At 36.7% G+C, this 25,866-nt stretch overlaps 1 protein-coding gene across 1 annotated transcript in view; it reads left to right on the plus strand.

The window, feature by feature from the left end:
* Positions 1-20,046, plus strand: part of LOC134652710 (uncharacterized) — a 120,911-nt gene extending 100,865 nt beyond the window's left edge. The window contains exons 19-29 of the mRNA XM_063507873.1: positions 4,521-4,612; positions 9,206-9,295; positions 9,407-9,519; positions 10,128-10,261; positions 11,604-11,744; positions 12,588-12,774; positions 13,461-13,613; positions 14,330-14,453; positions 17,708-17,828; positions 18,371-18,558; positions 19,916-20,046. Of these exons, the coding sequence (XP_063363943.1) occupies positions 4,521-4,612; positions 9,206-9,295; positions 9,407-9,519; positions 10,128-10,261; positions 11,604-11,744; positions 12,588-12,774; positions 13,461-13,613; positions 14,330-14,453; positions 17,708-17,828; positions 18,371-18,557 (1,342 nt within the window). The 3' untranslated portion in view covers position 18,558; positions 19,916-20,046. The remainder of the gene's footprint in view (positions 1-4,520; positions 4,613-9,205; positions 9,296-9,406; positions 9,520-10,127; positions 10,262-11,603; positions 11,745-12,587; positions 12,775-13,460; positions 13,614-14,329; positions 14,454-17,707; positions 17,829-18,370; positions 18,559-19,915) is intronic.
* Positions 20,047-25,866: the final 5,820 nt, after the last annotated feature.

Below are 25,866 nucleotides of genomic sequence, written 5' to 3' on the forward strand. Positions count from 1 at the left end.
CTTTTTAAGCCTGTATCAAAGAAAGTTTAAATTGCTACTTCCAATAGGTAAAGGAACAGAAAGCGTCCTACGCAAACATACCTCTTCTAACTCAATAGTTATTTGTACAACAAGAGATCAAAGTTTGATATTTCTTCGAGTGCTTATTTTGAGTCCCGTGCAAGCGAAAGATTCTATAGTAGATTCACGAGCGTAGCGAGTGAATCTAATTTAGAATCTTGAGCGTAGTAAGGGACTCAAAAGCGCACGAGATGTAAATAACTTTGATCTCGTGTAGTTCATAAAACTTTTCACCTCAGCAGTAAGAACATTTAGACAACCCGAAAAATGTAATCCTTCTTCATCACTTACCTATTTAGTCATGTTTCTTAAGATATACTAACAATTAAGTATAATTACCGCAATCAAACACAAAAACAAACAAACAAACGTAGTAAATTTCAGTAAAATAGGTAATATATGAAAACAACGACCATCAATTGATTGACATTTGAATCGGCAACTTTTTTTTTGTAAAAAAAAAACATTGTAAGATACGGTCCGAATTACGGATACTTACTATTTGTAAACTATTGTAGAGATTCTTAAAAGTATAATTATTTATTTTACGTGATATACTGTGTATTTTTTGAGTTCATTATTTTAATCGTACAATAAATTACGTAAAATATAGTGTTTTTATCAGTTTTTATCAAATCTGAAACTTTATTTTCATTAATTACATATTAAGAATTCATACTTGTATGTGTTTTGGAACGATGCGTTCTGACGGTTTTCGGGGGTCTATTATAAACCGTCAATATACCGTTGAATGTCGTTTGAAAATTTTTTTGTCTCTTTCTTTTTGCTAACGACGTGAAAGGGACAGTGATAATAAAATCCAAGTATTTCGAACTTGTATTAGACCCCGCATGTTGAAATGACATTTGAATATTAAGGTCACTTGAATGTCATTTTGTCTCACTCAGTGAGCAAAATGCGATTTTGCTCACTGTTTTTAAGTAGCAAAGTAGCCTTGTTCGAGCTGCTGAGGTGAAAAGATAACTAACGAAGTCAGAGGTCCTTTCCAAGGCTGCCAGATCGTAGAATTGGATACGAAATTCGTATCATGGATTTTTTTTTCGTATATATCACGTATAGGTGGTCAATCGGTATAATTGTATACGAAAAAAAAAACACCGCTGTCAAACTACTGACAATATTTCAAAAAACAGTGAGTCGATACTGTTATACAATTTAATGGAACCGTACCTCAACGTCAGGGCTATAATTGCGAAAATCGAAGATGACAAGACGCCTTTATTGGAGTAAAAGAGAAAGACCCCCACAATTTGCAAATTTCGGTCTTCGGGGTAAGACCCCAATTTTTAAAATATCGATTTAATATTAATCTTTTTTTTTATTGTGTTCTCGTATAATGCAATCGAATTTCGTATAATTGCAGGCAATGGACCGTATAATCAAAAAGTATGTACTGGCAGCCCTCCTTTCAAGCCTCCACAACCTTACAAAACTTCATTAAAAATTTAAGTGCTTGACGATGTAACTGTTTACTCCATTTATGTAACACTTTCCCTCCAAATTTGAGTTCAATTTGAGGCCCGTCATTTTAAAAGATTGAGTTTTTATGGTTCTCCGAATTTAAACCTTGTTATAATTATATTATAAGGTTCATTTTGAAAGCGCCGATGTAGTGGAGATAGGATGTTTTTAATAATTATTCATCGGAAATAGGGTTGATTTTGCTCGTGTTCTACGAGCGGTCAGGGAAGAAGTAAGAACAATAGTGGTTGAAGTAGTCTCGAGTACACTGTTATTTGTAGAGGGCAAATACGCCAAATAAATAGTAAAATCAAACTACGAAGTTACACGTTTAGTATTCAGGGAAAAGGGTCCTTATTTAAGAAGCAAATTGGATAACGCCTATACTCGTTAGATCAAATAGTTAAATGAATTATATTTGAGTGTTTTATTTTTCACTTTACATTTTATTTTACCATTTCTATGGCGGTGGGCGTGAGCGACAAACGAATTTTCTTCGGAGCAGGTATCTACAGCCATATTCGAACTATAAGATACGTCAAATATCCATATCGTTTCAATATCTAGTATTTGACGTATCTTAATGTTCGAATATGGCTGTTAGCCGATGAAATACATTGATTGATCAATCAACAATGCAGCAGCGCGTCCTAAAACGCACACACTAACCAGTAGATACTCCACTGACCAACAGGCACAGACAAGACATCCTCTAGACTGAGCATAGTAACGCTACCTCCTCTGCCACTATATACGGTAGTTTTACTCCATCTTCGAGTCAAAGTGTCAGAATCCCGTGCCGTGATTGGTCCGTGTCTTTGAACGGACCAATCACGGCACGGAATTCGCTCACCTCGTCCCCCCGCACCCCCGTATTTTTGGCAGCATCGGTTTCATGAAACAATTGTTCTAAACTCCGTCTAGAGGATTCCTAGTCTATGCCAGCAAGTCACCGAGTACGATACGATAACTCTTCTCTCTTCAAAATAATTGGAATTTCGGTAGGCATGCCGACAATGAAATACGATTGAAACTTCAGCGTTAGCATCCGTGTGGAAAAACGAATAATCAATAGCAATATTCTCTCAATCCAATATGATTCTCCATCTCGTTTTAATTTATATGGAAAGACGCGCTCTAGAGAGAGCGCAAGCATTCATTTTATACGTTTTCGATCTTATAATTCAAACATCATAGCCGGGAATAGCGCCCCGAGGAGCAATTCAGTTTATAGCTTATTGCTCGAAACTTTTGCCAGAGTTTATTATAATGAATAGCTCTTTTGCTTTCCTGTTCAGAGTTTAAACTACTATTTAGTATGATTATTCCTAGATCTTGTTCCAGAAAGACTTTAGTTATTAAGTACATTTTGTAACTATTTAATCTACATTCATTTTGTTCTTAGGGCCAACACACATACTCACGATACGACGTCGTAACGTTACACGATGTCGCAACGTGAGACAACGCCGCGTCGTCTCACGATACGACGTCGTATCGTGAGTATGTGTGTTGGCCCTATTGTGCAGCGTAAAGTTCATATCACACATACACGATGTCGCATTCAGTACTGATCAAAGGAAAGCAATATAGAACCATAATAGCTACAGGTTTGAGTACAATGTATGTTCAGCAAAAATTAATAGTTTCCGAGAAATTATGGATTTCGTTTTCTTTATGATCCGCTAAATATGAATGTCACTTCGAATCATTTAATTAAATCCATACAAAATATCGGTCAGGATAATAATAGTTATTTTCGATACAAGTGCGAAAAAGAGGAAATTCGAAACGAGTGGCGATAAATTAAAACACGACCGAAGGGAGTGTTTTAAATCGACACGAGTTGCGAATTACCTATTCGCACGTGTATCGAACAACGTTTTACAGTACATATGGCACTTTAAAGTTTCGACATACGCACGAAAAGTGCTATTTTACGCACTAGTGCGGAAAAGTAGCCCCATATGTACTGTAAAAATCTTTACATTTATATTAATCAATTTAGACTCAAAACAGTTTAGAAGCTTATCAATGTATGGAACCAATTTTTTCCCTCAATATACATGGACATCAAATCAATAGCTAAAGTTCCTCTATAATTGGCCTCAATTTAAGCTCTACTAAACGCGAATTGAATAGTTGGGTATCGATAATATGAAACAGCTTCAGGCTGCATGTTAGCCATCATCTGGCCCCTATTTCACCACGGTGACAGGTGCGACAATTGTCGACATCACTGTTACTGACGTCACAGGCCTCCATAGACTATGGTAACCGCTTACCATCGGACGGGCGGTGTGCTTGTTTGCCACCAACATATTAATTAAAAAAAAACTCCATTATATCGCCAATAAATAAGTACTTATTTTGCTAAGCTAATGACAATTGTCACAAGAAACACGACAATTGTCACGAAATTCCGGCACAGAACTCATTTTCTGTCAAGAATTACCGAAAGTTCTATTATATCGTGTGACAAATTGTCATCACCATCATCATAAACTTCGAAAGAGAAATACCTGTTTTTTGCCGATATAATAGTTTTTTTAAATAATACAATGATGGTGGCAAACAGGAATACGGCCCGCCTGATGGTAAGCGGTAACCGTAGCCCATGGATGCCTGTGAGCTGTGACGTCAGCAACAGTGACATTTGTCGAATTGTTGCACCTGTAGCCGTGGTGAAATAGGGGCCTGGTCTAATAATGGTAATAATGGTGGTGGTAACTTTAGCTTGTACTAACGACCCGCCCCAGCTTCACACTGGTTACACAAAACCATAACAAAATTTACACCTAAACCTTTCTCAAGAACCATTATATTGATCGGTGAAAACCGCATGAAAATCCGTTCAGAAGTTTTTGAGTTTATCGCGAACACAAAGCAGACTTTGTTTTATAAGGTGTAGTGATATATTATTGTAAAGCTTTAGTAAATAATGTTCGGTTTATACACACATTCACTTTGTTCTCTAGGTTGTCAACATCGGATCCACAGCGCACGCTACGAGTGAAAAACACATCGCGTTCTCAGCTTACCATACATACTTACACACTTTTAGAACATGGTAAGAAGTAGCCCTTATTTTGAAAATCACAATTAGGTACAAGCCTTTACCTACTGATAGACTTAAGCTTTCTCTCGCTCTACGAAATATTTTGAGTTATACCTAAGTTTCTTCTTACAAACAATAAGTAATTTAGTGTCATACATTTATACAAGTGACTTCAAGTTGAAGATGATGAATAAAGAGGTGAATAATAAGTACTGGGTTTTCCACATCAAATTTCCAGTGCTGCTTCATATTTCACTTTTATAACAACTTGAATACGGAAATGTAGCTATTATTTACAGAGTTAGTACCATAGAGAATTGATTGTATTAGAGTGGTAAAGTTTTAGAAAAAAACTTGCCCCTTGGTTTGACATCCATAACAGATGGCGCTGTACCTACTACTTTTGACAGAGTTACCGCAAAATGTATGGAGCTGTAAAGCGCCATCTCGTTTACCTAATTTCAAGTACGAAATTTTCTTAGATTTTACGCATCTTACTCAATCAAAGTCTCTTTGGTTAGGACAATGTAACGATATATCAATGTCAGATTCAGAGCGCACGACGCGAGGTATGAATATACCGCGTACCTACTCGTCTTTCATTGCACACTATTATGTTCACAACGTCAGATTTCTAGCATTACTTTGTAACTAGAGTATATATGACAAAGAACTCTGCATGGAATTTGCAAAGACACAGTGTGGAAACAAATAAATATTATAGGACATTCTTACACAGATTCACTAAGTTCCACAGTAAGCTCAAGAAGGCTTGTGTTGTGGGTACTCAGACAACGATATATATAATATACAAATACTTAAATACATAAATTGGTAGAGAATGCCTTTAGGCATTAAGTCCGCCATTTGTACATTTTTCCTGTGTTTGTGCAATAAAGTTTAAATAAATAAATAAAATAAATAAATAAATACATAGATAACACCCAAGACTCGGGAACAAATATCTATGCATTGAAAATATGACGTTTATAATGAATGAGACGTACTCTACAATACATGTACCTACGGACAAGTACCTACGAGTGAAATGCACGATACTTAACTGAATGACATAATTAAGACGTCATCGTCATTATTCTGATATCACTTTATTTAACTTTGGGTATATATGTAGGCATATGAGAGCAAATAGTAGCGTCCACGTAGTTTTAGTGTACAATTTTCCAAACTAGAACTGCTAAAGTACATTTTCTGACATGAAACCGGGTATTACAAAAGGTAGCGTTGTCCCTGGAGTGTTTCAACTTTAGACAACATAGTTGAAACTTGTTTATTAATGAAATGGCGCATGAGGGACTTACCTCGAAACGAAATACGAAGCAGCTACAAGCAGGTTCAATTTGTTTGAAAAACTAAGATATATTTTGAAAACTTGCCAACACATTTATAAATAGTGTTTTTTTTGCAAGATAAAAGTTATCTTAACTTATCGTCAGATGATTTTGGCCACTGTTGCTAGCTGTTACCCTTATTTTATTATAATAATGGAGGTCACTAAAAAATATCAATCATGTGACTAGTTATGGTAGTATGTTGTTAATGTCTCACTTAGTTAGTCACTTAGTCAAATTGGCTTTTAGTGTCTACCTTTAGGTTTATTTAATGCTACGCTTATATTTGTTATTATTTTATACTCGCTTACCTACTGAACATTTTATCATATTCAATTAATCCCAAGGGCATCAAAACAAAAGGGTGTATCCAATATTTCATGCGAGGAGCTATTAAAATTAACAAGACTTACATTTTCATTATCTTTACTGCATAAATTAAGGCGTCTCATTCCATACATTTTATAATAACTTTTAAATTTATGGTATTTTTTGACGTGGTACCCAAGTTAAATTGTGAATAACGTTACTGAGAATTGAAATCAAAAAGCTTAATGGCTCAAAAAGATCTCAACATGTTACACGGCTGGTTCCAACGTAATTTACTCACGATTAATGTCACTAAAACGAGCTACATAATACTCAAGGCAAGAAATAAAAAAATAAACAATGATATTTCTCTCAGTATTAATGACATACAGATAAAACACTCAACTGAAGAAAAATATCTCGGCCTAATTTTGGACAACGAACTTACATGGAAGCCGCATATAGAGAAAATTAAATCTAAATTGTCATCTTTACGTGGTATCTTAACTAATACAGCCCAATGTTCGTTATACCATTTATAATTCCCTTGCGAAATCCCACTTGAACTATCTCATAGAGATATGGGGTAGTGCTACTAAAACTGCGCTAAAACAATTGCAAACTACTCAAAATAAATTAATAAAAACCCTATTTCGATATAAATATTTAACAGCCAGTTGAATAATCTACTCTGAAACTAAAATTATGAATCTAAATCAACTATACTTTCTATCTAAATCTATCTATATATATAAATGCAAGTGTCCTGACTGACTGACTGATTCATCAACGCAGAGACGAAACTACAAAAGATACAAGAAGAGAAAAGTTGAAATTTGCACACCAGGTTACATTTATAAAGTGTACACGAGATAAGAAGCGATTTTGAGAAAATCAACCCCTAAAGGGGTTAAAAGGGGGATGAAAGTTTGTATGGGGTTCAAGTTTTATTTTATGCTAGCAATTTGAAACTTCGTAAAAGGATATATTATTAAAATACAAGAAACTTAACTTCAGCGTTTTTGAAAATTCATCCCCTAAGATGGTGAAAAAGGGGTTGAAATGTTGTATGGAAATAAAAAAAATTTAGAGCGCGGGACTTGAAACTTTGTATATGGGTATATTATTAGAAGACAAGAAAAGTAATTTCAGCGCTTTTAAAAATTCATCCCCTAACAGGGTTAAAAAGGGGTTGAAAGTTTGAATCCATCACAAAAGCTTTGAAACTTCTTACAAAGGCATAATAGCCGATTACAAATAAACCTAATGCGACGTTTTAGGAAATTCAACCCCTAAGGGGGTTAAAAAGGGGATGAAAGTTTGTCTTGGAGTGCAAATTTTATTTTAAGCTAGGACCTTGAAATTTCGTAAAAAGGTATTTTCTGAGTTTTTGATAACTCATCCCCCAGCGTTTTTAAAAATTCATCCCTTAAAAGGGTTAAAAGAAGTTGAAAGATTGTATAGGGTTTAAAATTTATTTTAAGCTACGAATTTGTAACTTCGTAAAAAGTTATTTCAATAAAAGAGAAGAAAACTGATTTCAGCTTTTTTCAAAATTCATCCTTTGAGGTAGTGAAAAAGGGGTTAAAAATTTGCATGGAGGTCAAACATTTATTTGAGTGCGGGACTTGAATCATTGTATAAAGGCATATTATTAGAATACAAGAAAAATAATTTCAGCGTTTTTAAAAATTCATCCCTTCAAAGGTTTAAAAAGGGGTTGAAAGTTGGTAGAGGGTTCAAATTTTATTTAAAGCTAGGAACTTCAAACTTAGTAAATAGGTACTAAGGTAGTAGGTTGTAAATGTTGTAATCAATAGTGGACTTGAATATCTTCTTGGGGTTGAAAGAGATTATATCGAGAACAATTTTATTCAGTTTGGAGCTTGAAACTTCGTAGCAGAAAGGCAAATCTCATGCGTTGTATAATAATTAACAAATGATTACCGTCCTTACTGCTATCTTTTGCTGCATAATGTTCTAAGCTAATGTAGAATACATAACCACCAATATACAAATCCACCCTTACGAAGTCGCGGGCAACAGCTAGTTTAAATAAAAAAATCCACTCTCAATTAAACTTTAAAACTAAATCCGAGCAGGGAGTGCGTGCGTTACGTAACGCCAACGATCTTTGTATAAGGTCAACGCGGACCAAAAGTGGCAAAAAAATATCTGCTTTGAAGGGGCACAATTTTACAATAAATTACCGAAATCCATAAAAGACTGCAAAAATTTTCACAAATTTAAAAATCAATTACGCGAGTATGTTATTAATAATGTCCCTGGGAGTTGCAGTTTGAAATCAAAGAATTGTTATCGATAAACGGGTTACCATTGTATTGCAACATGTTTACCATTTTGAACTTAAATTAGATGATAGTTCTGTTTTTAATATGTAGGTATTGAATTAATTATTCTTTAAAATGAACTTGTTCTGCATTTTACGTGTAAGTTTCTGGTCTTGTCTAATGCTACCTGCAACTTGTTATTGTGACAAAATTTAATTGGTTATTGTTTTCGTTTGTTTTGTATAACTTGCGATGCTCACTGATTTACTTTTATTTTAGTATGTATTCTCACAAAGTGAAATGTATAACTTCTTTTGAGAAATAAAGTTCTTTAAACACAATTGACACAAAAAGTTTTAACGATTTCAGATTAATTAAAACTATCTAGACCTAGCAATACTTTTATAAATCTTTTGAAAACTTAGCGATATTTAAAATAAATAAATAAAACAAACAATTAAGTCGCCAATGTGAATTAGCTGGAATTATTTAATTACGAGTTACAAATTTTATTTATAGCACCCCAAGTTAAAATCTTTGTGCTTTATACTATTACCCTTTTATATAATTTTATTGAAACATGATTGAAAATGTTAATTAAAGTAGACTTAAATTTACTCTATAACAATATTTTGTCGTGTATTTTTTTCCAGAACACGTTCAATACACTTTGCCCTTCCGACTGTACATGCGGTTCACGGATAATTTGAAGCCCATCTGTCCTTGTTCCAAAAATCCTTCTAGTAAGTATTACAGGAAAAATATATTTCAGAAGAAAGTATTTTCACGCATATTAAAAAAAATATATTCACCTACTCAATTTGTTTTTAAAATTAGAATACTTTGTCCACCAGGCGATTCTTTGGCCACTAATGAGGAATCTTCCACGTTTTCGGACAAAATGTATACTGGTATTGAGTTGTACCTAGGAGAAGATCACGGCCTACAGGACGAGGAATATTATAAGGTATGATCAGATATTCCTTTGAATACATTGGTTACAGTTGAAAATGGAATCAAATTTTAAAACAATTAGAAAGCTAAAAAAACTCGGAATATCATATTGACAATTTTCCAAAATGATTTCTTGTTTCCCATCTATCTGTAACTTGTGGTTCAAATAACAGCTCCACAGTTGGAATTCATTTTATTTCCTTGACGAGTAGCAAAAGTGGGCCAAATAGAACTTTAGTGAAATATAAAAAGGTATTCCATGGGTAAGTTCGAAAACTTTTTCACATGGGGAGACTCAGGATATGGACTGACAACGTTTCGTTTATACGTAAGTAGGTAATATAATATATGTACCTAGTGCTTGCTTACCTAACCCTATTTTTCTTTATAATGCTACGAAGCCGGTTTGTGTTCTGATCAGAGATCGGCGGGGGTGACCTATTTTCCTTATAATATGACGTAAAACATGACAAATTATAAGGTCACCCCCGCCGACCTCTGGTTATGATGCAATTTTTACGATGACACATGACATGAGTTCCATAAATCGGCTCTTATTGCGATGTGGCAAGTTCCATAATTTTGGAATTTTGTGTTAGTAGTTTTGTCTGTTTAATGCAGGTTGGACCACAGGTTTGTTCAGTAGCGCCAGGTGAATGGAAGGAGTGGCGCGTGAGTTTGAATCCTTTGATAGGGGGCGAGACTGCGTCGCCTGGATTGGTGCTGATGAGAACTATTCCAGTTGACGACCGAGGGTAAGGTTCCACTTTGCATATTTGCTTAAAAATATCATCCTACTCATCATTAACACATATGAGCCGAAAGAGGCACAGGACAGGTAGGGATACAAAACTAAATAACCAAATAATGGGAATATCTTTATGATTTTTTCTAATTGCCGGTTTCGTGTGGTTAATTCTTGCGCCTTACTTGTATTATCTTCGAAGACTATGCATTCGTGGTTAGAATAATGATATCCAATATTTGAAATGGATACCTATACGGACTTTTTTATTTTATCGTAAAAGAGCGGGAAGAGTTGAGGTAAATAAGTTGGCAAATAACTTTGTGATTTTTTTCTAAATGTTACTTTCCTTGTATTTCATTCTTTCGCTGCATTATCTTCGATGGGTATACAATCTAGTTAGAACTTTTATGAATGTGCGATTTAAGTGAAAGAAGGCAGAGACTAAAAGGATTTACGATAAGATAAATATTCTATAACGTTTCTCTCTGCGGTACACGAAACTTCAAATCTAATATCTTCAAATCTAATCACACACACGCACGCATACACACACACACACACACACACATGCATACACACACACACACACACACACACACACACACACACACACACACACACACACACACACACACACAGTCGACGCACACACAATTGTGTAATACCTACTATAACCTAGTACCTAAGCAAATCCGTAATATTTTCAATTGTATCTGTTAGGGAGACCTGTTATTGGCTTCATGATTGTATCCTAGTTATAAGTCTATATAGTTTGTTAAAGCTGTTGGTCTTCTAATAAAATAAAATAAAATAAAATATGACAAAGCACACCGGATTTCTCGTTTCATTTCGCTTCTACATTCCACTTTGCCTTAGCTTCAAGCGATTCAAATATTTTAAAATCTTCCGACATTTCCTTGTCTTTGATTTTCAATTTTCGGCTCTTGCCTCCAACTATTTGAAAGAGAACTATTTTGTCGGAGTCCCAATTTTGCGACAAGCAGTTTGATTCTGTTGGCGATTGGCTGAATTTTATGATATTAGACCTCCCTAGATCCATTGGAAAATGGGAAAAGTAGTAAACCATTTTAATAACATATAATAAACTACAACACGATGAATACCTACATAGGTTTGCATAATTATAAATATTAAGTAAGTTATAAAAGCATAAATATACACTTAAATTGATACCATACACTATAGAAAATTCACCTGTTGATTTGGTAACATTTTCATTTCAAAAAATAATTTTATTTTTTCCCTAGTTACAGTAATTACATAGATTTTTTTTCAGTTTACAAAAAAGAAATTATTTATTATAATTGTGGTCCTTTGTATTGTGACAGGAACCATTGGTTCCGCTGGGAGCCAGCACCAGCGCTGGTGGGCGTCCGACAAGCGCCGCGCGCGGCTGTCCTGCGTCTGTCGTGCAGGGAGGTGCGCGCGCATATGTGCGCACTGGAACTACATTACAACGAAATTGCTAGGCAAGTATTTAGTATTAGATAACTGTTGGTTTCTGCAGGAACTAGCAGATTAATAGTGCGACATGCGCTGCGTGTGTCGATTCCTATCGTTTGTAGTGCATAGAGGTGCAATATTATATTACTTTTTAAACAGAAACTACTGGATTCGATGAAGAACTATGTTACAGTGTGCTGCTTATTACTGAACGACTAGTTATTTTATGAACGTAGCTTATTTTAGCACAAGCATAGTCAGATGTTTCAATAGTGATCCGAGCAAATCCCGGAAATCTATTTAAATGTTACCAATGGACTTATAATCTGATATGTACGGGAAAGATATTGAGATTGAATCTTGAATGGGGTGAATAGAGCACTCCACTTTTATTAACGGCTAGGCAATGTCATAAAAGCTACGTCACCACGTCTTACTTTGAGTCGCGGCACGTACAGTTAGCAGCAAAAGTTGCTAAGCGGGCGAGGTATTCAAAATTACCTTGACGCGCTCTTATTCTCTTAACTATAAAGTCGAGTCAAGATCATTTTGAACACCTCGCCCGCTTAGCAACTTTTGCTGCTAACTGTACGTGCCGCGACTCAAAGTAAGACGTGGTGACGTAGCTTTTATGACATTGCCTAGCCGTTAATAAAAGTGGAGTGCTCTATCGTCGAGTGGAGTCGGCCAACGCTCTTAACAGCAGAGTAAGAGGCGTCCTTAAGTGCATCTGTAAAGGCTGATAAAAGTGATAAATATTGAGATGCCGATATTAAAAGTACATAGCTTCATTTTATAATAATATTTTTTTTTAATAAAAGATTCATATTAACAATAATCATAGTTTATATTAGAATGAAGTTTTTTAGGGTTCGCAAGCGGTTCCGAATGCGGAACATCGGCACTGCTCCACTACTGGTGCATTGTGTAACAGAGGCCCCGTGGCAGATCGTCGTAAATAAACAGCGCAACGATTGTGAATGTGGCTGCGAACATGAGCTGGGTGAACGGCACGACGATATCGAGCTGATGGTGGAACCCTGGAGCTCGACTTCGGTAAGACTGATGTTTGAGATATATTTTACGTTTTAGTCTGGTAAACCAATTTTGTCAGTAGAACCCTGGAACTCGACTTCGGTAAGACTGATGTTTGAGATATGTTTTACGTTTTAGTCTGGTAAACCAATTTTGTCAGTAGAAAAAGGCGCCAATTCATATTTTGTATGGAAGGTCAAAGCTGTCGCCTATCATCATCATCATCATCATCATCATCATAGGCATTTGAGTCTATTTCAGACTGGATTAACAGTGTCAGGTATGGTGACAATGTTTTTATGGCTGTATAAGGCAATACGGGAGCGGCCAACACGCCCTCAAGCCAGGCGTAGTGTGCCCGTGGTGAACAGATGTCGCGTTGATGACGCGAGACTTGACAGAATATAATGATACAAAGTTAATACAATGCTTTTGACATAGACTAGGAATCCTCTAGACGGAGTTTAGAGCAATTATTTCATGAAAGCGATGCTGCCAAAAATACGGGGGTGCGGGGGGACGAGGTGAGCGAATCCCGTGCCGTTATTGGTCCGTTCAAAGACACGGACCAATCACGGCACGGGATTCTGACACTTTGACTCGAAGATGGAGTAAAACTACCGTATATAGTGGCAGAGGGGGTAGCGTTACTATGCTCAGTCTATGTCTTGTCTGTGGCTTTTGATGACAATGTTTGCGTCCTGTAGATGTGCGTAGAGGTCGCGGTGGATACCGCAGAAATGTGGCCGATTGTGGAAGAGGCACATGGCGTCGATAAGAAGTGCATACTCTCGAGCTACCCTCCGAAACGTGAGGTCACCGGTCAGGTGGTGTTCTCCGGCGAGGAAGGGGTTTTGGAGGTCAGTGAATAAGAACACCAGCCGGTAAAAATTACTACCAGGGGCCCGTTTCTCAAAAGCTTGTAATTTGTAATACAAGTGGAAGTCCCTTTCTAATAAAAGCTGTCAAAAAGTGACTATGACTTGTATTACAAGTTACAAGCTTTTGAGAAACGGGCCCCAGGCCTTATACAACAACTGTATAAACATATAAAAACTTGATGCATGCGACAGACGAAAGCGAGATTATGTCGGCGTCTTTGCGCCTTCTAAGTAGGAAGATGCGGCAAAGCGGACAAGAGGCGAAAAAGATGACGTCCTGTTTCCAATTTTCTGGATTCTTTTTTGACAGTACAGAGTAACAAAGCAGTTAAACATGAATCATCATCATCATCATCATTAAAATGATGATGATGATGATGATTCATGTTTGGCTAAAGCCTTCGGTCGCCCACTGCTGAGCATAGGCCTCTCTTCTTGTTCGCCACTTGTCCCGGTCCTGTGCTAGTCTCATCCAAAAGTGCCCCGCGATACTTCGAGCGTCATCCACCCAACGAGCCAACGGACGCCAGGCGCTTCTGTCATCCTTTAGCGGCCACCAATCCGTCAACATTTTGGTCCACTTACCATCACTCTGATGCCTAGCAACATGTCCCGCCCAACTCCACTTAAGCTTGGCAATGACGTCACCCACGTCCCGCACATGAATAGTACTTAATTTTATTTTTTGTCTTCAGACGTTGCCACTGATACTAGATGTGGACTTTCCCTGCCTGTCTCTCGAACCAGAAGCGATTGATTTTGGATTCGTCACTCACGGAGACACACGGAAGACATACTTTTCAGTTTGGCATTCAAGCCGTAAGTTACCGTATTACACCTACAGTCAGCAGCAATAGTTGCTAAGCGGGCGAGGTGTTCATAATAATCTTGACGTGACTTTATTGTTAAGAGAATAAGAGCGCGTCAAGGTAATTATGAACGCCTCGCCCGCTTAGCAACTTCTGCTGCTGAATGTACATAATGATATTAATGATTGTATGTCATTATTGTCTATTCGACAATTATATTTCTTTATTTAGTTAAAAACTTGGCTGATCCAGAGGCAATATTTTTTAACCGCCACCATTTACTATCTAAAAACGACGCCTGTGTCTGCCAACGATAACTTAAATCACATAAATGAAGATAAATATTTGACAATATGAATGCATATTGCATGTGCGTGTACAAAATAAATTTCCACGATAAATTGCTTGGATCCGATTTAGTGTAAGTGTAATCCTCAATAACTGTACGATTAACTATAACGGCCTCGCTTCACTCTATCTCATACCAAAAGTTCCGATTGAAAAATTCGCTGAATATTTTGTTTTGTGAATTGGCAGTTTAAACTATTCTGATTGAAATTTATATTTGAACTATCGTATTGACGCACACGCCGAATTCTCGCCAAAATTGCCAAGCGGTATGATTCGGTTAAATTGTGTTTTTTGAAAAACAAATTATAGCCAGTGATACCTTTGAGTATGGTGCTTTACGCACACTATCGTCCCAACCCCTACCCCTGCCGCAACACCCCCTTTTGGTATGAAATATGTCCCGGTTGACAGTTTACCTTAATTTCTGGGGAAAGTATATACCATACTCGTAACCATGGCATTACGTCGCGCTTGAGTCACACTAAAATATAATTATAGAAATAGAGCTAATAGGTTATCTGCTAACGATTCAAGAAATACGTGTTACAGCATTTGTTCTAACAGGCGTATTCGAATTTTAGTTGTTAGATCTGTTTCCGAAATTGACGTTTTTGGTTGAATAAATGTCGGCTAGCCGGCATTTTGAACTTTCCGTCATTGCGTTACTAACCGAACTGAGATTATCAAATAGATATTGTCAGAATAGTGCCGTAGCGTAAGGTAATTCGAGGAGAGATCTCGAAAACTATGAAACTTTTACTAGACCTAATATAAGTGCATTTTCTGGAATAGCCTTAGGTACCCTGTTGGTGGTTAGCAGGTTATCAATTAATTAATTGCTGGGCACCCACCCTGTGTATAAAGCCAAGTTCACTTAAAGTGTACCTATTTGTTAATTTCATAGACATAGTTAATGACATTCCATACATCTGGGGATACAACATAGAAACACGGGTTATGAGTTTTAGAAACTAACTCACCACAGTCACAAAGTCAAAGTCACAACACAATTACTTATTTCTCCATAAACATTAAATGAAGTTTCTAATTTTAGTTGAACAACGTGAAAATTCAGTGAATCTTAATATCCTCGAGGAATATTCAGTGAACCACATTCAGAATTAAAGTTCGTTGATGTTTTTAAGACAACAGAGGTGACTAGGGTTCATTGCTTTTGTGAAATATACTGTATTAAAGGTTGCAGGGATGTTACAGAGCTCCGTTTCCGTTTCCGTTAAGTCGGAACTTCCGTTTGGTATTACACATCCGTTTCTGTTTCGGTTCCGTTACTTTTGAAACGGAAGTTATATCGGATGTCAATGCTTAGCGCTGCAGCGGGACATGAGCGGTGTACATCAAAAACAAACAGGTTTATACCAGTCATTCGCTCATAGCCCCGCTTGCCACGTGCTGCAGTAATTAGATGTTGTGGTTTATCCGTGTTTTTGAATTTAAAGTACCTATTCGTATGTGTTGTGTTGTGTAATGTATACCTACTGATAGTACTGACTCAGGCTCCGGTTCTGGTTCCGGTTCCGTTTTCGGTTCCGATTCCGTTTCTGGTTCCGATAAACTAAATTTAAAACATCTGGTTCCGCTTTCGGTTCCGATAAAACCACATCCGTTACATCCCTGAAAGGTTGGTAAGTTAACACATAAGGTTATTCACGGCTACCACGAGTTGGCATTTCATACCACGTACCCTCTCTATCGCACCAATATGCGAGATGGACTGCGATCGAGTTGCCGCAGTCGCTAACGTAATTAAACGTCAAGTGTCAACTCGTCGTACGGCTTGTTTACGATTGTTTTTCTAATTATTTAATCTTAAACATTATCATCATCTTTAATTAGTTTTAAATAAGTTTTTCAAAATTGTTTACGACACAGTGATTAAACAAAAGATGCTACATACGATATCATAATTATATATATACATATACATATACTTTAGTACATATTAAAGATACAAATAAATATATAAAAATCTGGTGCATCCTAATATATATTAATATTTGTTTAAAAACATACTTTTTCATACATCGCTAATTTATAAATTTTGTGTTCTAAATTAGCCGTATATTACCCATATCCTTTTACATCGTAAATTCCCTTTGTCCCACGTCACCTTTACGATTATTTCGGGACCAGGGTGGTTATTTACGGGTGCCTTAAATATTTAAATCCCTACTGTGGCACCTTTTTCTCGACAAACGGCCTGAATTCTCATCGGTTGGTAAGGAATTATTCTTGGGTTAACCAGTGTAAATTGACATACAAATCCGTAAGCGTAAGAGCGTAACCTCTTGGGCGGCATTAAAATAGGTATTTATTTGGCGTTGTCAAACGGTGTCCTGGAGTTATTTTTGAGCTCTTATCAGGCTTCTATTGTTATTCTAGTTCCTTGGATTCATCCGAGCGATTGACTCGGCAAGCATTTGGAATGACAGCTCCGAATGAAATGGTGGTGGTTGTATAATATACGATGCAATGGTTTAAGGGATGAATGAATGCTGAGAGGTGTAATAAAGTCGTTTACTTTTACTCGTACTGAGGTTGTAAATTGCTTAAGCATGGCAAACATACAGCTGGCCTGATGGTAAGCGGTTACCGTAAATAGACGCTTCTAACCGCAGAAATGATACATATTGTGTTTTTAAACCTTAAAACATGTACAAGCCTTTATTTGAGAATTCCACATACAATGTTTTGAGAAATCTAAGCCAGCCATACAACATCCGAAGTATTCGCGGAATACAATTCCCCACAGATAACGCATTGTGCACGACAATTTACTTTCCGTGGTGTGAAGATGAACAACGTGGAACAGCGTAGTTCAATGGTAGAATGCAGCCATAAGAAAGCCCAGTTTTACTTGTTATTTCACCGAGTCTATAACTAATGTTGTTACAGTAAGCGCGACCATTACACTAGGTGTGACGTGGCACGGAAGTGCGAGGCTGAGGCTCTATCCTCGCCACTTGCGCGTCGCCCCGGGGAAGCGCGAGCGTGTCTACCTCCAGTACACTGCTGCGTGAGTATCGAGATCATGACAAATACGGTCATTACCTTCACCATGAACAAAAGCCTGCCTTCACTACATAACATACGTAGTATAAAACAAAGTCGCTTCCCGCTGACCGTCCCTATGTATGCTTAGATCTTTAAAACTAAGGTCAACCGAGGTAAATGCGTCACTTGAGGTAAATGCGTCTTTTAAATATTTCTTCTATACGGAACATTTTAGAACTATTGCAACCCTCTCTCTTTGAAGTGTGGTCACTGAACTTTTAATGCAGACGGCTATAATGTTCCGTTTAGAAGAAATCTTTAAAAGACGCATTTATCCCGGTTGACCTTACGCAACGGTTTTTAATAAATAGAGTGATGAAGAGGAAGGTTTATGTATAATTTGTTAACCCGTGCGAAGCCGGGGCGGGTCGCTAGTTGATTATAGATTATATACAAACAGATAGCAGTCACTTCTGTCTTACGCTACTACAACTTGTCCTTCGGACGAGAAGGGAGGGAGAATAGTGCGTTCAACCTAAATTCAATGTATTCGTTCCTTGTCAGATGGACAGGTGCCCCAGTACCAATAGAAGGCTGCGTCCGTATAGCGGCAGCTGCCGGCGCCGGCGCGTGGTGCCGCGGCGCGCTGTACGTGCGCGCTCAGCCCGCTCGCGACGCCAAGTTTAGCCAAGAGGTGCACGACCACACGGATCAGTGGACCCTGTGGCCCCCGTCACTGCCTCGGCTGTGAGGTAAGTTTTTCTCCTGTTTCTAGGGTGCAAGTGAAAGCGCGGCACGTGCGGGATCTAAGCTTAGCCAGGAGATCCACCGGTGTCCCTGTCTTGATTGTGAGGTAAGTCCTTATCTTGCTAAGGCGTGTTGTTCGTGGCGTGCGGGATCTACTTAACTTTAGCACTCCGATTTAGTGACTACAGATAAATTCGAAAAAAGTTATTTCATAAAGTGATGTTTTGGACACATCGTCGTGTTCATCAACTGAGGTTTGTTGCTTAACTTTTACCAGCGACCAGCTGGATGCAGCTCTCATACAACAGTGAGTGAGATTTATGACCAGACCATTGGACTGCCATCATGCCATGTTAAGGAACTTCCTACGTTGCGTCAGTGCACATATTATCAAAATTGAAAATTGAAAAAGCTGTTACATTTTAATTAAAACATGCTTTAAACAACACAAACCAATACGTTGTGAAAAATAATAGATGCTTTACTTTAAAATTGCGTTTTAAATGTTTTGGCAAGAGCTTAATTAAAATTTAGATAGAATATCTGGCAAAAAGAGCCCTAATTCTCAAATGAACACTTAACTTATCTAAATGATATCAAAAATTGATTCCGTGAATTCGATGGGTTTAGTCCACAGGAGATTTAAGTCCGGGTTTCTGTATTTATTTATAGGTAGATGGTAACTTGCTACGGTGTAAACGGGGATTTTCCTTGACAAATTTTAATTAGGGCAAAATAATCAATTATCTTTCTTCTTTATCTTCTTATGTAATTTTAGCGCCGTCTTATCCTGTTTACATTTCACTGCTAATTTATACTTTTCATAAATATTACAAGAAAATTTTATCCTTTAAAAGTTATAATTGAAAAACAGAAAATTCTCTTGTACGACTAATGTGACGTTGACAACGATGCACTGATGTTGCAATCCAATTTAGAATAGAATAGAATAGAATATAATTTATTCGTAAGCACAGACAATACATAATATGAAAGAAAACACAAAATAAGATTAAAGTGCCACGAAATGGCTTAATCTCACAATCTCAATTTGTATTACATTAGTACTGAATATTCGTTTTTTGTATACAGCCACTGCTCCAAAAACAATAAAAGAAAGCATTCATGAAAGAGCAACCAATCTGTCTTGCCGTGCTGAATATTACGATAGTAAAAAAGCTGAAAGTGGAACAATTCGAGTTCGTTTGCAGTTTCCTTTACATCACAGTTTCGTTGGAACTGGATATTTTTTCAATTTAAAATTGTAGGTACAGTTCAGTTGATGTAGAACACTTTGTCAGTGATTTGAATAACGTCATTATTGTCATCAATATTTAACAACTTATATAAACTTGTTTCTAGATCGTGGTTTTTGCGAAGATCTTGAACGAACACAGTGGAAAATTAAAAATAAAGCTTCGTTGAAATCAGATTTCAATTTTTTTAACTTTATTGTCCTATATTTTATAAAATGTTTCAATAAACATTGCCATAATGTTTTTCGTTTTACTAATTGTAAATATTTGTCTCGTCTACGAAGATGATGGCATTTTTCCCGTTGACGCTGTACGCTGTGTAGGGCGTCAATTTGTATGAGAAGACAGCAACCATTTCTTTGAAAAGGTAACCAGTAGACGAATTGCCAATTATAGTGTTTCATTTTTGTCTGTGCTTGACGGGGACTCATATTACTCGTATCTCAATCCAGAATTTCATCAAAATCAGTAAGCGGCTTAGGAGTCAAGAGCTAACAGACAGAGTTACTTTCACATTTAAAATATTAGGAGGGAGTTGACGACGATGAAACATCAATAGTTTATATAATCATCGAAAAAAACATACCAATTTAAAATCCGTTAGCCCGGTACATAGACTAGGAATCCTCTAGACTGAGTTTAGAGCAATTATTTCATGAAACCGATGCTGCCAAAAATACGGGGGTGCGGAGGGACGAGGTGAGCGAATCCCGTGCCGTGATTGGTCCGTTCAAAGACACGGACCAATCACGGCACGGGATTGACTCGAAGATGGAGTAAAACTACCGTATAAGTGGCAGAGGGGGTAGCGTTACTATGCTCAGTCTAGAGGATTCCTAGTCTATGGCCCGGTAACATCTATAGTTTCATGGTTTTAAGGGGCTCACTGATTATCAGTCCGCCGGACGACATCAGCCTGTCAGTTAGAACAAAAAGTTGACAGTTCCGAACAACTGACTGCCTAAAATCGTCCGGCGGACATATAATCAGTGGGCCCCTTTAAATAAAATTTGAATCTATTCTTACTTCGTTACAGGCATAAAAGTAATCCCGGGACAACCGGTATTCTCGTACAATAGTTCCGTGCACTATTCTACAATAGATGCGCTAAGCGAGTACCCTGTTTAATTAAACCCCTTTGCGGGCGTTAATAGCGCTTCATTGCGACCGGAAAATCCGTTTCAAATAATAGCGGAAACATTACAAAATCTAGCTTGAAGTGCACAGTTAGATCTGACTCATTTTGGGGTTCATATACTGATAACCTGTCGTATAAATAATCAGATTTGGAAATTGAAACATATATTTAGTATGTAACACGGATTGGTATTGTTTGGTTTTTTTAACACGCTTTTATTAGGTCGACCTGTAGGTAACTATGTAATGGAATCTTGCAAGTTAAATTTGATCCACTTCCCGGTTTCCGATTGAGCTGAAATTTTGCATACACATGTAAGTCGGGTGACAATGCAATATTATGGTACCATATTATCGAGCTGATCTGATGATGGAGACAGGAGGTGGCCATAGGAACTCTGTGATGAAACAATGCAACCTAATTGTGTTAGCGGTTTTTAGAATTGTCTCGATGAGTATTAGTTGTCTGTCCTAAGAAAAGTACAGTTAGCGTTAAAAGCGTGTACCAAAAATGATTTTTTTGCCAAAAACTTATTTGGGTATTTAGGTTTTTGACGTGATAACGTCTTATAAATCGATGAACACCGGTAGCATGCACGAAAAAGTGTCACGTTGTGGACATATCTCCATGGTAACGTTGCGGCCACGATGTGTGAATGACGATAATAATTCAATTCAATTCATAAATAATAGTATGCAATTTTTCATCAATGTTTTCTTATGACGTTATCACGCAAAATTATCGTCCGTAAACCGACTTTACAGACAACCATATTTTATATATGTTATTTATCGATTGAATGATGATAGTTAGATTGAATATTAGGTTATAATTGACTTTTTATTTAATAATTATCATGCGCATTAAATATAAACATACTTAACTTCAGATCAAAACTCCCTTTTAAGACCCTTATAACCTTAGGAATCCTATCAGCAATCTATCCGTGAATCGCGAGCTTCAGGAAAAGATTGGTTATTCTGGAGGGTTCCAATCACCGGTTTTATTCATAGGGTTAGCCCACAGATCACGTAGCATTAGACGGAGCATTAAACCCTTAACCACTAACATGTTTTTAGGTAAACGATTATGAGCGTTAACGAAACATGATAACGACTGTATATTAGACAGCGTACCACATTCTTACTGACTCAACCTCAACCACTGATGGTTGAGCGTTAAAACTACTCGCGTTTGTCATTCATACTTAGTATGAAAGCACGGTGCCTGATTGGAGTTTCGTCAAAAATATAAACCAAAAATATTTACTTCTTCTTCTTTTTAGTAATAAATTTACCTAGCAGCAACTATCAAGTACTTTAGTTAGTTAGTTAGTGTTTCTGGGCATTTTCCGCAAATCGACAACCATTGTGCCTATTTTGCGTGAAACGAGGTAGCGCTACTCTAACCACCCCAGCTCCTCCATGAAACCTAGCAGTGTTTTCAGGTTGCTGACTGCCTCTTTTAGTGTGCTCGGAGTTCCTAGGTATTTGTTCCTGTATGTTTCTACCTGTTTGCAGTCTAGGAGTAATGTGTTTTGTTGTTTCCTCTTCTTCCATGCATGCTCTGCACAAGGGGCTGTCCGTTTTACCCATATTGTGTAGGTGTTTGTTTTATCAAGTACTTTACTGTAAGTGTTAAGTACTTTACTAGTGTAAAAGTGTCTGCATTTTGACTGCTTTTTTTCGTATTATTATATTTCAAAACGTGGGGTCTTAGGGAGGTAATACATGCCCGGGGCGCAGGCTGTACTCTAGCTGATACATTATGCATGTGCTCATTGGAACCTGCCACAAAATTAAGGTTAACCCCACACATGTGACTTAAAATTAAGCGGAAAAAACCGGCCAAGTGAGAGTCGGACGCGTTCTAAGGGTTCCGTACATTAAGTCCGACTCACGCTTGACCGCACATTTCTAATAGGTTTTCCTGTCATCTATTGCAAAGAGAATAGAGTGTATAGAGTAGAGATGGGTAGGGGTGAGTAAATACTCAGTATTTACTCGGTATTTACTCAAAGCACCTGATAAATACTCGTATTTACTCATTTAGGTGAGTAAAAACGATTGCTTATAAAATATTCAAAAAGTGAGATTTAAGAACAAAATTGTCTTTTATTGTAGAGTGCTAACGTGTATTAACAATATCTATAAAATAAAAAGCATATAGGACGCTTAATTTAGGAAAAAAATTATTAGTGAGAGGCAAATTGTGATAATGCATAGTTAACAAATTTGTTTTAAATAAGAAGGTATTTACTTTAGAAATATTGAAAAATATGGTACTTAAATTCTATCGATGTTCTAGATAACTGCATGACGCGCAAAAGTGCGTGTTTACGCGGCACTTACGACCTTTTATTAAGGGTTTTTTAAAGAAAACTCAAAAATGGCTCAACCGATGATGTTCAAAATATTGTTTTTTGTACTCTATTATACGGCTAATCTCCCGATATATTTTCATATTTTTTCTGAACTTTGTTTCTAAAGTTATAGAGAGATAAACATTATTTTGGCCTTTCGAAACGGTTTTTTTCCAAAAAATATTCAATTTATCCAAAAATGTTCTTAGAAACATTCCAGTTATTTTTAAAAACCCATTTAATGATGTGCAACACGTTGGTGGTTTCTGAAAAAAAAATATTGTGATAATTAGTTACATGTATGGAGTATGGAGTGCCCCTCTTAAAAATACATTTCTTACAATTTTGAGTTATCCAGTAGCGGCTTACAAAATACACCTATATTTCAAATTTATATGCCCCTTTCAGCACTCTAAACAGTTTATACCCACCAATTTGGGTATTAACGAGTATATTGAGTAAATACTGAGTATTTACTCGGTATTTACCCGTGAGTATTTACTCACTACCCATCTCTAGTATAGAGAGTTACTGTTATGGTAAATTATGTAGCCCCAGTACATTTACTGCCATCTTTTGACAAAAGATTACAACTGTTAGAACGCCATTTGATTTTGACCATTATTCTCTTACTGATATGTGTTAATTTGTTAAATATTGAAACTAACGCCATCTACCCGACTGTAGGCCAAAGGTTATGGCGCCATCGCTCGAAAATATTGCACCATACCTTTGGCCTAATACTAATAAGATTTAATAATATTTTTTTCCAATAAGGCAATAAAAAAATTGCAATCAATAGTTATTTGTACAACAAGAGATCAAAGTTTGATATTTCTTCGAGTGCTTATTTTGAGTCCCGTGCAAGCGAAAGATTCTATAATAGATTCACGAGCGTAGCGAGTGAATCTAATTTAGAATCTTGAGCGTAGTAAGGGACTCAAAAGCGCACGAGATGTAAATAACTTTGATCTCGTGTAGTACACAACATTTTTCACCTCAGCAGTGAGAACATATTAGAGAACCCGAAAAATGTATTCCTTCTTCATCACTTACCTCTATTCACTCATGTTTTCTTAAGATATACCAGCAATTAAATTTTCACCTCAGCAGCTCGAACAAGGGTACTTTGCTACTCAAAAACAGTGAGCAAAATCGCATTTTGCTCACTGAGTGAGCAAAATCGCATTTTGTTCATTTTGTCTCACTCAGTGAGCAAAATGCGATTTTGCTCACTGTTTTTAAGTAGCAAAGTACCCTTGTTCGAGCTGCTGAGGTGAAAAGTAAATTAGTTTATTTTACAACTAGATACGAATATAAAAACTCAAGTCCATATCTGCCAGGAGCAAAGCGACAAAAAGAACTTTTATGGACCATAACCAAACCACGTGAGAACAGGCTTTATTTCAAAAAGCTTGCTTTACATTGCAGCCAAACAACTGAATCCTATTGGAGATACGGTAGACAACACGCAATGTAGACACGACGATGTGTTACAATCGTTATGTAAATACAAGATAAATGTTTGCTGGTGATGTTTCAGCATACTATTAGCACTTTATGGTACCGCGAATCGTAAAAAGAAAGTAAAATTATGATGAATGTAGGCTGTTACTTCTCATGAATTATTCTAAAAAATTGTTCGAAAAAGTATTAGTCACCTGGATATCACGCCTAAATAGGTCGTCAATTTGTCAGATATTTTGACTCGAGAAACGTAAAATAACTACGCTGGTTTAAAAATACATTTTTAAAGATTGGTATACAAATATATATTTTACTCTTTTATGCAAAAAGTGTTCCGTACAGCAGGTAACTATAGATACCGTACGGAATGCAATTATTGACAAGATTGTTCGGAGTTGAAAGGGCTCTGAGTTCTGCCTGGAGCTCATTGGAATTCCGGAAATACTACAAAAGGTCCCAAATCTGTTTTATTATCCGCAAATCGCAATAATGTAATAACGTTGTTCAACTAAATTCCGTAAAGGATAAAGGAGCAAATTCGTAACTTGCCTGCATTCAATTTATTACTGTGTGCACAACTGCACATAAAACACGTAATATGTTATGCGATCTACCCGCCATTCTTGGCATGATTTTCATTTCTGTTGTAAATGGAAACGATTTGTATTGTACCTGAAAATTCGCAAGATATAATTTATGTACGTAACTTACATATGTAATGTATTGTTATTTATAATGTTTAGGTACTTATACAAATTGAAATCTAGTTTTATAGTCAATAGTCAATAGTCAAAATATACTTTATTCATGTAGGCCTAGCAACAAGTACTTATGAATCGTAACAAAGTTTAGATAAAGATAAACAAATATCAAGTTACCTACGGTAGGTTACTTAGGTTATGTTAGCTATTTATATGATTTATTACTACTTACATGTTAAATGATACCCCCCTTAGGTACATGAATTATTCATAGAAAGAGAAGAATAAATTATTCCGGAATAATACGAATAGGTACACACTTCATATTGCACGACACCAAACACATCAACAAACGAAGTGAAAAATGTTGCGAAAACTTACACAACATT

This window comes from Cydia amplana, chromosome 12, assembly GCF_948474715.1.
Source record: "Cydia amplana chromosome 12, ilCydAmpl1.1, whole genome shotgun sequence".
NCBI classification, from domain to species: domain Eukaryota; kingdom Metazoa; phylum Arthropoda; class Insecta; order Lepidoptera; family Tortricidae; genus Cydia; species Cydia amplana.